This window comes from Belonocnema kinseyi, chromosome 10, assembly GCF_010883055.1.
Source record: "Belonocnema kinseyi isolate 2016_QV_RU_SX_M_011 chromosome 10, B_treatae_v1, whole genome shotgun sequence".
NCBI classification, from domain to species: Eukaryota; Metazoa; Arthropoda; class Insecta; order Hymenoptera; family Cynipidae; genus Belonocnema; species Belonocnema kinseyi.
In genome coordinates this window covers 34,522,210-34,538,788 of record NC_046666.1, presented here as the reverse complement: position 1 = coordinate 34,538,788, position 16,579 = coordinate 34,522,210, and the positions used below count along the sequence as shown (strand labels likewise).

Below are 16,579 nucleotides of genomic sequence, written 5' to 3'. Positions count from 1 at the left end.
TTATTATCTGAGTTAAAAATTCATCTTTTAGGTTGTAAATAAAATTAATTAGTTGAAATTTCTACTTTTGTTGAAGAAAATTTTTTTGGTTGAAGATTCATTTTAATCGAACATTCATATCTGCTTAAAAATGTAACTTTTTGGTTGAAAATTGATATTTTTTATTAAGAAATTAAACTATTTGTTTTAAAATTATGAAATTTGTAGAAAATTCACCTTTTTATTGAAAGTTGATCTTTTTGGTATAAAATTGAACTATTCCAGTTGAAAATTCATAATTTCAGTTAAAAATTGATCAGCGTTGTTGAAAATTAATTCCTTCAACTGGAAATTCCAATGTCCATTTTTGTTTGAAAAGTTATCTTTTCATGTTCAAAAATCAACAATTTTTATGAAAATTGATTTTTTTAAATTAAAAATTCAACTATTTAGTTAAAAGTCCACATATTTTGTTAAGAAATCCATTTTATTTGTAGAAAATTATTTTTTTCTTGCAAGTTAATCTTTTTTTTTTTAATTCTGCTTTCGGTTAAAAATTCAAGTATTACAGTTAAATATTTACCATTTTCGTTGAAAATTCATCTTTTAGTTTGGAACAAAAATTACTTGGTTGAGGGTTCAACTCTTTTGTTAAAAATTTTTCTGTTTGTTAAAAAATCATTATTTTAATTGAAAATGCATTTCTAGTTGAAAGTGTAACTACAGTGTTAAAACTTAGTTTTTAAAACTAAAAATTGAACTATTCTAGTAGAAAATTAAACTATTTTGCTTAAAATCCGTTTTTTCTTGTTAAGAATTAGTTTTTTAATAGAAAATTGATCTGTTTTTGATGGAAATTCATCTATTTGGTTGAAAGTTGATATTTTTCATTTAAAAATTAAACTATTTGTTTTAAAATTTATGAACTTTGTGAAAAATTCACCTTTTGTATTGAAAGTATATCTTTACTGTTGAAAATTGATCTTTTTGGTATAAAATTGAACTATTCCAGTTGAAAATTCATCATTTCAGTTGAAAATTTATCAGCGTCGTTGAAAATTAATTCCTTCAACTGGAAATTTAAATGTCCATTTTTGGCTGAAAATTTCTCTTTTTATGTTCAAGATTCATCAATTTGCATAAAAATTAATCTTTTTTAATTAAAAATTCAACTATTTAGTTGAAAATCCACATATTTGGTTAAAACTCGATTTTTTGTAGAGAATTATCCTTTTCTTTGCAATTTAATCTTCCTGTTTAAAAAGTATTCTTTTCGGTTAAAAATGTAAGTATTCAATCTAAAAATTTATTATTTAAGTTAGAAATTCATCTTTTAGGTTGAAAATAATATTACTTGTTTGAAAGTTCAACTCTTTTATAATTTTTTTTTCTTGGTTGAAGATTCATCACTTTAATTAAAAATTAATTTCTTTGGTTTAAATTAAGAGTTATTTGACTGATACCTTTTTTTTGGTGAAAAAGAATTTCTTGTGAAAAATTTAACTTTTTTGTTGACAAATGGTTTATTCTTTGGTCCAAAATTATTTTTTTTGTTTTAAATGAAAATTTAACTATTATTCCGGTTGAATATTCCATAATTTTTATATCAAAGTTTATCTCTGGTTGAACATTTTTTAACTGAAAATGTAATTCCTCAATTTTAGGTTAGAAAATGATATTTTTCAGTTGAGACTTCATATTTTTGGTTAGAAATTAATCTCCTTGGTTGAAAATGAATCTTTTTGTGCAAAAATTCAATTATTCTAGTAAAAGATTCATAATTTTAGTTGAAAATTAATCCATTCTAGTTAAAGATTTACAATTTTAGTTGGAAACTCATAAATTTTTTTCAAAATGTAATTATTTTTTTGAAAGCTAGTTTTTTTGTGGAAAGTAATTTTTTTAACTGAAAATTTAACTAATCCCAATTGAATGTTTCATTTTTTCAATTTAAAGCCATCTGATTAATTATTAATTTTTTTAACTTAAAATTTCATTATTGAAGTTTTTGTTGACAATGTATCATTTTTATTAAAAATTAATTTGTTGTTGAAAATTGAACTATTTCAGTTGATGATTGATCACATTTTAGTTGAAAATTCATCAGTTATGTTGGAAATTAAGTTTTTCAACTTAAAGTTTAGCTATTCCATTTTTTATTAAAAATTGCTATTTTTTAGTGCAAAATAAAAATATTTGTTTCAAAATTCATTTATTTTGTCATATTTAGCTTTGTTGTGTTGAAGGACGTTTTGAATGAACGTCATGAATTGAAATAAATTTTTGCGTTTAGCGGCCATTATGAATATGGTACTTTCAGTTGATTAAAATTTAAGTTTATCATTTTAATAATTTTGGGCAATTTAGAAAAGCAATTTCTTCTTTATCTAAATTCGCGGAGCATTTTTTAAAAAGAATTATTATTCGGATTTAGAAGAAAGGAGTTTGAAAAATCCCTGTTTCGAGTCAAAATTCGTTACAATTTGAAAGTTTCCTCTTTCAAATTAAAAAAAAGTCTACTCGTGGTCAAAAGTTAAAATCTCGTATTAAAAATTATTTTTGTTTCTCTGAAGAATTATCTATTACTTTGCGGAAAGTTCTTTTTTTTTTACTAAGAATTCGATTCGCAACAGAAAATTACACTATTCTATTTTTTGTTAAAAATTGATCTTTTTTTGATGAAAATTCAACTGTTTGGTTGAAAATAGATATTTTTTATTTAAAAATTAAACTGTTCGTTTAAAAATGTATGTACTCTCTGAAAAAATCGTCCTTATTTGTAGAAAATTAATCCTTATGATTAATAATTCGTCCTTTTGTTAGATATGAAATTCAGTTAAAGATTCATAATTTTATTTTGAAAATTTATTAGTTTGTTTGAAAATTAATTTTTTCAAATAAAAATTCTTTATGGTTAAAAATTCAAGTATTTCAGTTAAATATCGATTATTTTAGTTAAAAAATCATCTTTCATGGGTTGGAAATATAATTACGTGGTTAAAAGTTAAACTCCTGTTCAAATTATTTTTTTTTATTGGAGATTCATAATTTTAATTAACATTTTATTTTGTTTTTGTTAAAAAGTAACTATTTAATTGAGAACTTGTTTTTGCTTTTGGATGAAAAGGAATTTTTTGGCAGAAAATTGAACTATTTTATTGAAAATTTGTGTCTTGTTTGAATGGAAATTATTTTTTTTTTGTTTAACTGAAAATATAACTGTTATTCCAGTTGAATATTCCATAATTTCAGTTAAAAATTCATCTCTTTGGTTGAGCATTCATTTTTTACTATAAATTTAATTATTCAATTTTTGGTTAAAAAATGATATTTTTAAACTTAAAACTTAATTATTTCAGTTTCGGTTGACAATTGATCGTTTTTAGTAAACATTAATTTTGCTTTGTTGAAAAATTAACTATTTCAGTTGAATATTTGGTTGAATATTTGTCTTCTTTAATTGAAAATTCAAGTAGTTCGGTAAAAATTGATTTATTTATTTGAATAATTGTATTTTTTAGTTTAAAATTTTAGTTAAAAATTCAGTTTTAATTTTAATCATATTGAAACTTTGATTACTGAAATTAGAAATGTAGAAAATTCTACCATTTCAATTGAGAAGATTATAAATTAAATTATTTCTCAAGTGCCTAAAAGATTTTTAAAAATTAGAAGTTAATTTATTCAGAAATGAATAACTTCATATTTAAATTACACATTCTCAAATTTAAAGCCTTAATTTCTGGTTGAGGTATTTTAAGGTTGAATTTTTCAAATTTTAATTATTTATTTGAATTATTAGTATTAATGAATTGATAATAATGTTCTGTATTAAGAAACAAAAATTAAAAAAGGTTTTTAAAAAAATGTTTTAAAGCTATACAATATAAAAAGAATAGTAGAACTTAAAAGTTTTTTTTATTTTTAAAATAGTTCAAATTATACATCGTTCCCAATGAAGAAAAATGTGTAAAAAATCTACTGTTTTCAATTTTGAAAATAATTTTTTTATGGCTGAAATCACTGAAACAATTTTTTTAATACAATATTTTTTTAAAGAAAATAACTATATTTAAAGATTATTTACTTTTTTTGAAAATTAAAAACATTACTTTAGATTTTCAAGGAATTTTTAATAGATTTCAATAATTTGAAGGGATTTATAAAGATTTTTAAGTCAAAAAAATCCAAATAACTTTCAGGAGCTTTGAAAAGTTTTAAAGTACTTCCAAGTATTTTAATGATTTTAAGAGATTCTAAGGCACTCAAGGTATTTTAATAAATTGTTAAGGATTTCAAGAAATGTTAAATTTCATAGAATCTTACGGGATTTTATAATATTTTAATTAATTTCAAAGAATTTATTTACAAGAATTTATCTTTTTTACTAGAAACTTTTTTACTATTATATTAATCTTTTGGGTTAAAATATTCACCTCCTTGATTGAAAATTCAACTATTTTGTTTAAAAATGTATCTTTTTTAGTTGATAATTTTAATATTTCATTGGAAATTTATCGTTTTTAGTAGAAAATTAATGTTTTTTTGTTCAATTATTTGGTTACAATTTCAACAATTTTGTCACAAGTCTGCTTTTGGTTGAGCATTCCACTACTTTGGTAAAAAATCAACGATTTGTTTAAATAAAAATCATATAATTAAGTTTTCATTAAAAAAGTTTATGTGACATTTTTAAAAATGAATTTACCACGAAACAGTTGAATTTTTAACCCAAAGAATATAAATTTTTAACAAAAAAGTTAATTTTCAATTAATCAATTTAATTTGCAATGCCAAAAATATCAATTTTTACCGAAAAAGTTAATTTTGAAGCAAACAGTTGCAGTTTCAATGAAATAGTTAAATTTTAAGTTAAAAAATATTTAATTTTTAATTATTTATTTCAACACAAATTTTGAACTAAAAAGATGATTTTTCTACTAAAATGATGAATCTTCAAACAAAAATATTAATTTCTAACAAAAAATGTAATAATTGATTATTCAACTCAAAAATATTTTTATTTTAAATTAAAAGCAGTTGAATTTAACCAAAAAGAACAAATTTTTAATAAAATACTTGAATCCTTAACTAAACAGGTAAATTTTTAATAAAGAGGATTAATTTTCTACCGAATAAGATAGATTTTTAACCAAATATATTATTTTTTTACCAAATAGTTGAATTTTCAACTAAAATAAATAAATTTTCAATTTAAAAAATGAATTTTCAACAAATTATTGAAATTTGCAACCAAAATCATAAAATTTTAACTAAACTGACGATCCTTCAATTAAAAAAAATAATGTTTAAAAAAGCAGTTCTTTTTTCGACCAAGTAGTTGAATTTTCAAACGAAAAAGGCGAATTTTCAACATAATAGTTGAGTTATTAAAAAACAAAAAAGCGAATTTTCAACCAAATGCCCAGCTGAATTTTTAACTCAAATAATATTCATTTTTAACCAAGAAGAATTATTTCTTTACAAAAAGAAAAAACGGATTTTCCACAAAATACATACATTTTTAACTAAAAAAATCCATTTTTTATAAAAAGTAGAATATTTAAATTCTTAGTTAAAAAAATTAATTTTTAAAAAGAAAAAACGACGTTTCAACAAAATAGTTGAATTTGCTGCGAAAGAGATTAATATTCAATTAAAATTATGAATCTTCAACCATAAAATTAATTTGTAAATCTACTTTAAATATATTAATTTCTACTACTTTTTCGATATTTTCCAATTTGTTACGTTGAATTTTTACGTTTTTAAAGATTATAATGTTTTATTTGGAGAGCTATATATTTGATATTGTACCGTTGTCAGCAATTTAAATTTAAAAAAAATTAATTTTAAACGTTCTAAAATTTAAAAAATGGTTCACTTTTAGGTTGTGAAACCGAATAAGTTTTAAATTTCAATGGTTAGTATTGCTTTAATCAGATGTATTCATTTTCATATCAGATAAAGTGTTCTAAGAAAAATTTTTTAATTTTTTTTCCTTTCACCTTAAAAATTGTCGTTTTAAAAATCTGGAATATGCTCTAAAATTACTGAATCAAATTTTCAAGAATTTAAAACACCATTTTTTTCTATTTTAGAGCCCATGTGGATCCTTTTGGAAATTATAAGGATTTGGAAATATGGACTGCTCTCGAAAAGTCGCGAATAAAAGACAAAGTAGTTTCCATGCCCGGCCAACTGAATGAACCTGTTAAAGCTGGAGGAAGCAATTTAAGCATGGGTGAAAGACAACTTTTATGCTTGGCAAGAGCTGTTCTCTGTCGAAGCAAAGTAAGTTTAAACAGAATTTTTTTAATATATCTGGAGCATTTTTTATCGCAGGGATAAATTTTTCCACCTTAAATTTTAAAAATCTCCTAAAACACCTCAAATCGAGAATTTTTAACCAACTTTCCCCTTTTTTACATGACTTTGATTCATTTTCTAAGATAATCGTAAAGAGAAATTCAGGACATTAGAAAATAAGGCGCTGTGAATGAGGTTCACTTTGATGATAAAATATTTCAAATATATCCTAAACCCGAAAGTTAAATCAATTCTGTAGTTTCAAATGAAAAACATCTTTCAAGAGGTCCAAATGCTTTAAAAATAATTCTAAAATGATTCTCTTTAATAAAATTAAATTGAATGCTATATTAAATTCAATTTTAAATGTTTCAAGTTGAATTCTCAACCAAAAAGATGAATTGTCAACCAAGAATATCAATTATCTACCAAAAAAGACGAATTTCCAACTAAAATTACAAATCTTCAACCAAAATTTAAAAAAAATTCAACAATATACAAATTTCAACCAAGTATAGCTGAATTTCCAACAAAAAAAGAAAAATTACTGATTTTTCAACAAAATAATTAAATTTTTAATAAATAATTAAATTTTCAATCATGAAAGATAATCTTTTAATAAAAAATATAATAGTGATATTATAAATTAAAAATATTTTTATTTTAAATTAAAGACAGTTTAATTAATCCAACAAAATACGGCTTTTCTAGAAAATACAGGGTGGCCGCTGAACCAGGAAACCTGGAAAACCAGGAAATGGCCGGGAATTTGTGATTGAAAATTGTGATTTTTAAAATTATTATATCATTCACTTCAGAATGCTTAATTCGAAAATCTTTTGCTTTAAAAATTTTCCATTTTAGATTTTTAATTTTTAAAAGCACATATTTTAATTTAAAGAATGTTAAAATGCAGTTTTGAAGGCTTAAAAATGAAAACTTAGAAGATTTTTTAATAAAAAACAGGCTGGCTGCCGGACCGGGAAACCTGGAATTTTACGAATTTTCTGAAGAAAAATCTGCCCAAGTTCGATTTGAACAGTTTTTTAAATAATTGAAGTGCAGTTTTGTAGATTTAAACAATTAAAAATTAAATTCATTTGAACTTGAAACTTTTTGATAAAAAACAGTTTTATTTTATCAACTTTAAATATAAATAAAAAATTATTTTTAAAATGGATCTTTGCTCTATGTATAGAAATCTAAACAATAATTAATTTGTCCAAACAATTCTAGATCCATTCAAAATGTGAGAATTTCCAGATTGTAACTGTTTCAATCTGAAAGTCTTATTAAGAATTGAAATTAATATATAATTTATTCCGATAATTTTATTTTCAAATACAAATTTTAATGATTTATCAATAATATATTTTTAATTCAAAGTTTAAGTTCTTCTTTTATATTATTTTTTATATGATATTTAATAAATAAATTTATTAACATATTATTTTTATTAATTTTTTAGCCATCAAAAAATGTAAACGTGCAATTTACTATTTTCAACTTAAAAATAAAGAAAAATAATAATATAGTCATAATTGAAGGTTTTTAATAAATTAAAAATATTGTGTGTCTAAATTATTTAATTTTTATCCCATTTAATTTGAAATTTCTTAATGTAGAAAAAAAAGTATTTAAAATAAAAAAATTTGAAATTGAGTTGTTTTGCATAGAAAGTTTTGGATCTTTAGATTTTCGAAGAACTCTTAAACTTTTAGCGTTACAATTTTAATTAGTCCATTTAAAAAGTGTTTAATTTATAAGTAAAATTATTGAATTTTGACGGACATATAACAATTAAACACTTATTATTTGTAGAAAAAATTTAAGTAATTTTAAGAGATATTTAGAAGTTTTGAAGGGATTCAAAATGCATTAAAAACTTGGAATTATTTCAAGTAATTTAAACGAAGTGTGTTAACATTTTTTCAGAACTTCTAAATATATTTTTAAATTAATTGAAATTTTCCTACAATTTTTGAAAATCCTGCAAATTTAAAAATATCCTTAAAATCTTCCATTTTCTTCTTTGATAATTTTTGAAATCTCTTAAGATCTTCTTAAACTTTCCGTTACAATAATTTTTCAAAGTGAAAAATCATTTTCAATTTTCCTAAGAATCTTAAGAAAATTTTTTATTCTTTTGAAGTCTCACGATTCTTAAGAAAATTCTAAATCTTTTGTTTGAAATCTGCAATAATCTACATTTTATTTTAAATTCAGCTGTAAGTATTTGAAATTATCTTAAGTTTTACATTTAATTCAAATCTTTTTAAAACTTCTAAATATCTCTTAAAACTATTCTAATATTTTTTACAAATAATAAGAGTTCTATTATTATTTGTAAATTAAATTTTTTTTTAATTTGCAGGATTTTCTAAAAGTTATAGAAAAAATGCAATTCATTTTGAAATATATTCAAAAGTTTCGAAAAAGATTCAAAACTTATTTTGAATTTCGAAAAATTTAAAACCACTTCTAGATTTCTCAAGAGTTTGAAATAAAATTTTTAAACTTTTAAAAGATGCCTAGACTATTTGAAATAAAAATAATTTAAGAACTGCTCATTAAAAAAAAAAAACTATTTTTCCATTTTTAATGTGTCTAGTTTAAAATTACTTAAAATAATATAATTTTCAAATTTGTTAAGGTTCATTGCTAGATTCTTTAATTTAGACTATTGAAAATGTTAACGTGGATTTATATTTTTGGAGACTTCAATTTTACAAGTTTGGAATTCAAGTGTTCCATTTTGAATGCTTTAATTTGTTGTTAATTGTTTATTACTTTATATGGAAAAATCTTGAAAATGTAGTAGAATTTTGTTCTTCGTTTAAAACGGCCTTCCTGAAATAGTTGATTTTTTAACCAAATTGTTCAATTTAAAGCAAAAACTACGAATTTTCTAAAAGAGCAGTTTAATTTTAAACCCTAAAATATAATTTTTTAACTGAATAATTTCTACCAAAATAATTAAATTTTAAGCCCAAAAAGACGATTTTTCAACAAAAAAATAGTTACATTTTCAACAATAGATGAATTTTCAAATTAAGAAAAGAAAAAAGAATGACTCTTAACGAATTTGTGTATTTTTCAACAAAATAATTAAGTTTTCTACCAAATAATAAAATATTCAACCACGAAAAATGAATTTTCAGTGCAAAATATCTACCAAAAATCAGGTAACATAACTAAGAACATAAAAAACGCATTTTTAATAAAATAGTAAAAATTTGCAAACAAAGAGGTGAACCTTAAAAAGACGAATTTTAAATCGAATTTTAACAAAGTGCTTTTACTTCAAACCAATTAGTTGAATTTTCAATAAAAAAAATAAATTTTTAACCTAATAGTTAAATTTTTAACCCAAAAGGAAGAATTCGAAGATCATGAAGTTTAATTTTTTACCAAAAAAGAAGAGTTTTCAACCAAATGCATACATTTTCAATCAAATAGTTAAATATTCAACTTTAAAATAATCAATTTCAATTAAAAAATGTCAATTTTTAACATATTTTTTTTATTATTTTGAATATTACATATTGGACATTAATATATTACACATTAATATTACATATTTTTTAACTAAGATAATTAATCAGAAAAAAATGATTTTTTAAGAAGATTTCAACATTCAATCAAACAGTTGAATTTTCAATCAACAAGATGATGTTTAAACCAAGAAGATAGATTTGCAACTTAACACTAGAATTTTTAAATAATAAAACAAATTTTCAACAAAATATATGCATTTTTAACTAAAAAAATCAACCAAATAGTTGAATTTTTAAGTAACAAAGATGATTTTTGAACCAATAAAATGAATTGTCAAAAAAATATAGTAATTTTCAACCAAAAAGTTGAATATTTAATTAGAAAAGATCAATTATAAATTATAAGTATTAAATCTCAATTAAAAATGGAGTAGTTCAATTTTCAGTTTAAAGAAATTCTGAACAAAAAAGAAACAAATTTTCAACCAAATATTTTATTTCCCACCAAATATTTGAATATTCTATTAGAAAAGATCAATTTTTAAATAAAGATATACATTTTTAACTAAAAATCGAGTAGTTAAATTTTCAGTTAAAAAAAAAATATTTTGTTAAAAAAACAACAGTTTTCTACATGATAGTTAGTTTTCTAACCAAACGTACGAATTTTAAACTAAAGTAATTAATCTTAAAAACAATGCTTTTTTAACAAAAGTGTTCATCATTCAATAGAACAGTTACATTTTCAGGATGATTTCTAACAATGAAGATTAATTTTCTACTAAAAAGATGGAATTTTGAATGAAATAGTTGAATTTTTTACTAAAAAGGATACATTTTCAACCAAATAGTTGTATTTTTAACTAACAAAGATAGATTTTCAAACAAAATAAAACGAATTTTCAACAAAGTAGTTAAATTTTCAACTAAAATGGTGATTTTGTAACCAAGAAGATTAATCTTCTCCCAAAAAGAATTATTTTTAAGAAAATGCGTGAATGCAGACTTTTCAACAACACAATTTTTTCTACTTTTCGCTGTTGTAAAATTTATTAAAGTAAATAAACTTAAGGCAGTTATCGTGCCGAAAGTCATATATCTGACAAAAGAGTTTTTTTTATGATTTTAAGAATCAAAATATTATAAGTGATGTCATTACAAATAAAAAACATTAATTTTAACCATGCTTTTTGTGATTATAATTTTACTGATCATCGCTTCTTACCAATTAAAAAAAATAATTGCATTTCAATTAATGACAGTGTATTTTTTCCGGGAAAACATTCTCTAAAGCTCTACTTTTTCCAATTTTGAAAAAAAAATTCTGTCTTCTATAGTTTTTTCTATGTCTCTAAATCGTTAGAATAATTTTATTAATAAATTTTTTTTCAAACTAATAATTAAATATTAAGATTATTTAAGTATTAAAAAATTGGAAACAGTAGAGTTGTAGAGAATGTTTTCCCGGAAAAAATAAGCAATCATTCATTGAAATGCAATTATTTTTCAAAAATTGATAAGAAGCGACGGTAAGATAATAAGAAATCTTTTTTATTTGAAATGCCAACAGTTATAATATTTTGATTTTTAAAATCATAGAAAAACTGTTTTTTTCCCTCAGATATCTGACTTTTGGCGCCACAACTTCCTTCAATGGAAAAAGTAAAAAAAGAATTTTGTCGAAATATATTTCAAAGAATAACGAAAAATGCTGTTTGGTTTATTTGTACCCAAGGTCACAAAAGAAAATGTTTTAATTTGTTTAATGCTCTTTTTAATAAACTCAGAAAATACTACATATTTTTAATTTTCAAACAAATATTCTTCTATTTTTTATGGATCCTTACATATGAGCCATTTTTAGTTTTTACACAAGGTCGGTCAAATACACCGTATCCGTAAAAATAAAAGTAAATATTTTTTTAATTGTAAAAATATGTATGTGCTTTTTCATTTATTAAAAATAGCATAAAAAAATATTAAAATAAAATAAAAATAAAATTCGTATTTAGTTAGTTGGCATCGTTCGTAGCGCCTATTGCGGAAAAGCGTTGAAATACAACTTTTACAAATGGTATTATTTATAATTAAAAACGTTAGAAATTGTACAAATTTAAAATAAATTAACAAAATTAGACAATCTTATTAGAAACTTTTGGAAATGGTATAATTTCTAATTTAAAGCTTACAAAATGAGACAATATTATTTTAAATATAAGAATCACGAATTTCAATGATTGCAGATTATAAGGAAATTTTAAAACTTGGACAAGTTCGAAACCTTAAAAAAGAAATATTTTAAAAATACAATTGATAAAATTTGATTTATTATAATTCAAAGGAATGAAAACTGTATTATTTCTAATAAAAAGCGTTCCAAATTGAAAAATTTCAGATTCTATTTTTTTTATGAAAAATTTTATTAGAAAGCAGTTGAAATTGTATCATTTAATTCTAATTCAAAGCGTTGAAAATTGAACAATCTTATTTTGGAATAATGAATATCGAATCTAAATAGTTTAATATTAAAATTTCGAAAATAGAACAAGTTAAAAAAGTTAATATTTTATAATATTATAAATTTTATTATTTGCTTGAAAATTTCATAATTTTCTTTAAAAGGCATCAATTTTGTTTATAAATTGTTTACAATTCTTATTTTGGTGTTAAAAAATGAACTGAAATCTTTGGATTAAAATTTAACTATTTTTAAAAGTTTTGTTATGTTTAATTTATCTGTTCTTGGAGAAATTTAATCTTTCTTGAATAAAAATGCAACTTTTCGGTTGAAAATTCAACTCTGTTTTTGAAAGCTTGTCTTTTTTATTTTAAAATTCACATGCTTTTGCAGAAATTGTAACTTACTTGGATAAAAATGCAACTGTTTGGTTGAAAAGTCAAACATCTGTTTAAAGAAAAATGTCATCTTTTTTGGATACAAATGCAACTGTTTGGTTGGAAGATACATTTTTTTGTTAAAAAGTCATATTTTTTGGTTAAAAATTCCACTATTTTCTTGAATATTTCACTATTTCGTCGAAAATTTACTTTTTGTTGAAAATTTATATTTTCGTGTTAAAAAAGTAACTAAAATATTTTCTGGATGCAAGTTATAGTAATAACAAATTTGACATTCTTATTACAAATTCATATGTTTTAGTACAAAATTTAATATTTTTTTGGAAAGAAATGCAACTATTTGGTAAAGAATTCAACTATTTTGTTAAAAAGTCATCCTTTTTGGGCTAAATATTCAACTTTTTGGATTGAAAATTAAATGTTTTCGTAGAGAATTATTTCTTGTTTAAAAATTCACGTTTTAATAGTGAATACTCGACTAAAATCTTTTTCAATAGAAAATTCAACTTTTTTTTGAAAATTTATCTTTTTGATTTAAAACTTTATTTTTTATACTTTATATTTTAAGTTGAAAATTCATCTCTTTGGTTGGAAGTTTAATTATTTTGTTGAAAATTAATCTTTTTTAATTGAAAATTCAACTAGTTTGGTAAAAGTTTAACTAGATTGTTAACAATTTATGTGGTGAAATAATTAAATTTAATCAATATAAAATTATTTAATTTATAATTTCATTTTTGTTGGGTAAAAATGCATCAGTTTCGTGGAAAATTAATTTTTTGCTGAAAAGTCATATTTTTTGTTTGAAAATTCAATTTTTGTAAAGAAAATTTATCTTTTGGCTTGAAGGTTCAATAATTTAGATTATTTTTGTAACTATGACACTTCTTCGTTGGCAATTTGTCTTTTTAGGTTGAATATTCAACTATTATGTTAAAAATTCAATTATTTTGTTGAAAATTTCAGTATTTTTAAAAAAGCCATCTTTTATAATAGAAAAGACATTTTTTGTTCGAAATAAATTTCAAAATTCTAAATTTGTATATGAAATACTGTTCTAATCCGTTTATAAAATTTGCTATATTAATAATATAACAAGATTAAAATACTGGTATTTAATATTAAAGATTTGAAATGAAAAATTATTCAAGGAAATATTAAAGAATTTTAAAATTGTTCTCGGTTTCGCCTCCTCCTTCTCCTTATACTACTTTGTGAAATTAACAAACGTGCATATTTCATCAGTTCTTGAAATATTATATTGCGACGAAAATATGTTTTTATTATTTTTCCCGTCTAAGGAAAGTTTATACCATAAATTGTACTCCCAACAAAATTGAAGAAAAAAATGTCCTTACATCAAAAATTAAAATTTTTAAATGGACTTTTCCAATGGTGAGAAATTTTTTAAAAATTAAACAAAAAAATTGTTCTTTATGCCACAAAGAAACTTCTCAGTGCTATTACCAATGATTTCAGAGGGTTTCTTTGAAATTTGATCGATAGACCCTTATTACATTCTCATCAAGAGAAGGTATTAGATTTGTGTAAAAATTTCGTTAGCCAACCATTTTGGGTGAAAATTCAAAAAGTGAGCGTATTTTGAAAATTTTTGAGACCACTTTTTTTTTAATTCAAAAATTGTCTTCACGGATATTCATAGAATTCAAACAGACGAACAATTTATCCTAATGACTTTTTTCTATAAACCTTTTGAATGCCCTGCAAGATTATGCTAAAAAAAAAAAAAAGTTTTTGGTTTCGTACCTAAAGGAGTGCCGCACATTGGGAAGAAAAATGACTTGTTTGGTTCAGAATAACGTACAGCCCACAAATCTTCACCGATTTCGACAAAAAAAAATGGAAAAAAGCTAATAAGATTTCTAAGAGTTTTCCAGCCTGATTTTTGAATTAGGTTTTCAATTTTTTTTATAAATAAACAAATATGACGAAAAAATGGCCTTTTTTCTTTTTGACGTTTCCGGTGCTCGTCAATAACAGGATAATGGTTGAAATCGCTCAAGTTGCATAAAATAGCATTACTTAAAGATATTCCAATATTAGACAATATACAAAAAAAATTTGTTATCAACAAATTATTTGTTGAAAAAATTGTGTCTACGATTTTCCATAAATACACGTTTTTTCAAGTTATGTTGCAAGAAATTGGAATCGAAACAATATTATGTAAAAAAATTTCTCTTCTGATTATAATTTTTTATATCATAAATAACTTTATTGTACAAATGAAGTAATCAGGCATTTTTTGACAGTAATATTCGTTTTTTTCTATGTCAATTTTTTTCTTTGCGGAAATTTATGATAATTCTAGCAAAATTCATAATTTGTTGATTAATCTTATGATTTTTTAAACAAATTTAATCAAAAATGTATTATTTGGGCGTTTTTCGACAGAAAAAGTTGGTTTTTTCAATGGCAGTCTTTGTAGTTGGGAACTTGATGACAATTTCAACAAAATTCATAATTTTTTATCAATTTTATGATTGTTTAAAAACAAAATTTTATAAACAAATGCATTATTGTGGCATCTGTCGACGGGATAATTTTTTTTTTTTCGATATCAGGCTTTTAATTGGGATCTTTATAATAAATTCGGCCCCATTCGTGATATGTTGACAGATTTTATGATTTTTAAAAACAAATCTAACAAACAAATGCATTATTCGGGCATCTGTGGACGGAAAAAATCGTTTTTTTTTCTATTTTAGTCTTTTTAATTGGGAAGTTCATGATGATTTCAACGAAATTCATAATTGGTTGATAAATTATATATTTTTTTAAAAACAAATTTAAAAAACAAATGCATTAGTCGAGCAACTGTCGATGGGACATTTTTTTCGATATCCTAATTAAAACTGTTGACAGATACAAATTCGAGTACGAAGCGCGAGAACCAACAGTCGCGCTCAAACTTGCGAGCTGCGCGCGCCATGATTATGTGCCCGCGTAGCGGGCGTATTTTTGTTTGTTTTAAAGTTCCTAGAAATTTGTAATAAAATAATAATAATTTGAATTGCAGATTCTAATACTGGATGAGGCAACAGTCTCCGTGGATCCTGAAACGAGTTTAATTCTCGATCAAACAATTCGAGAGGAATTTGCAAATTGCACAGTCATCATAATAGCCCATCGCCTACAAACGGTTGTAACCTGCGATCGTGTTATTTTTATTGAAAACGGACAAGTCGCTGAATTGGGAAAACCCTCAGATCTTCTTTCCAATCCATACTCAAAATTTGCGAAAATGATGAAGAGTATGGAAAAATCGGTGAGGGATTTTTAAAACGAGAACTTTTTTTTTTTAAGTACCAAATCGTGATTTGCAATTATTTTTAGAACGAGTCTTAGTGTCTTAAAAAGTCATGATTAAAAATGGACTTGTTATTAATATAAGAAAAAATCACTTTCGCCAATTTGAGCATGTTTTTTTTTTTAATTTCTGTATTATTTAACCCTTTTTTATACACTTTCTGTACATAATTTTAAAATGTAAACTCAGTTTATAATCTTGTGACTTTCGTAACTTTAGAACAAGAAGTACAGAATTTATAATTCCTGTTTGTCTAACTTAGATACTGGCTTTATAAAGATCACCAACAATTCGCTTTTAAAAGTGATCATTTTTATATTTATACAAGAGTTAAATGTATTTTGTAACGAAAGGACTTATATAAAAGTTAGTGTTAATAAAAATTAAATGTTTAATTTACTTGCATCATCAACAGCATGCGTTACGTGTACATGTAGTTTTTACATTTGAAGGTAAAAATAATTGTTAATAAAAAATAAAAATGTCGAATAACTACTTACTTTTTAACTTTATTTGTTTTTAAAGTTGTGTGGCGACTTGGCCGGGAAACCGGGAATTTAATTTAAAAACTGGGAATTTACTTCTGATGGCAGTAAAATTCAAG

At 22.7% G+C, this 16,579-nt stretch overlaps 1 protein-coding gene across 4 annotated transcripts in view; it reads left to right on the top strand.

Moving 5' to 3' along the window:
- The window catches only part of LOC117182044 (multidrug resistance-associated protein 5-like), an 87,813-nt gene extending 71,447 nt beyond the window's left edge, over positions 1-16,366 (top strand). For all 4 annotated transcript variants that reach the window (XM_033375067.1, XM_033375068.1, XM_033375065.1 and 1 more), the window contains 2 exons: positions 6,081-6,273; positions 15,685-16,366. In XM_033375067.1, the coding sequence (XP_033230958.1) occupies positions 6,081-6,273; positions 15,685-15,948 (457 nt within the window). In that variant the 3' untranslated portion in view covers positions 15,949-16,366. The remainder of the gene's footprint in view (positions 1-6,080; positions 6,274-15,684) is intronic.
- The last annotated feature ends 213 nt before the right edge of the window (positions 16,367-16,579 follow it).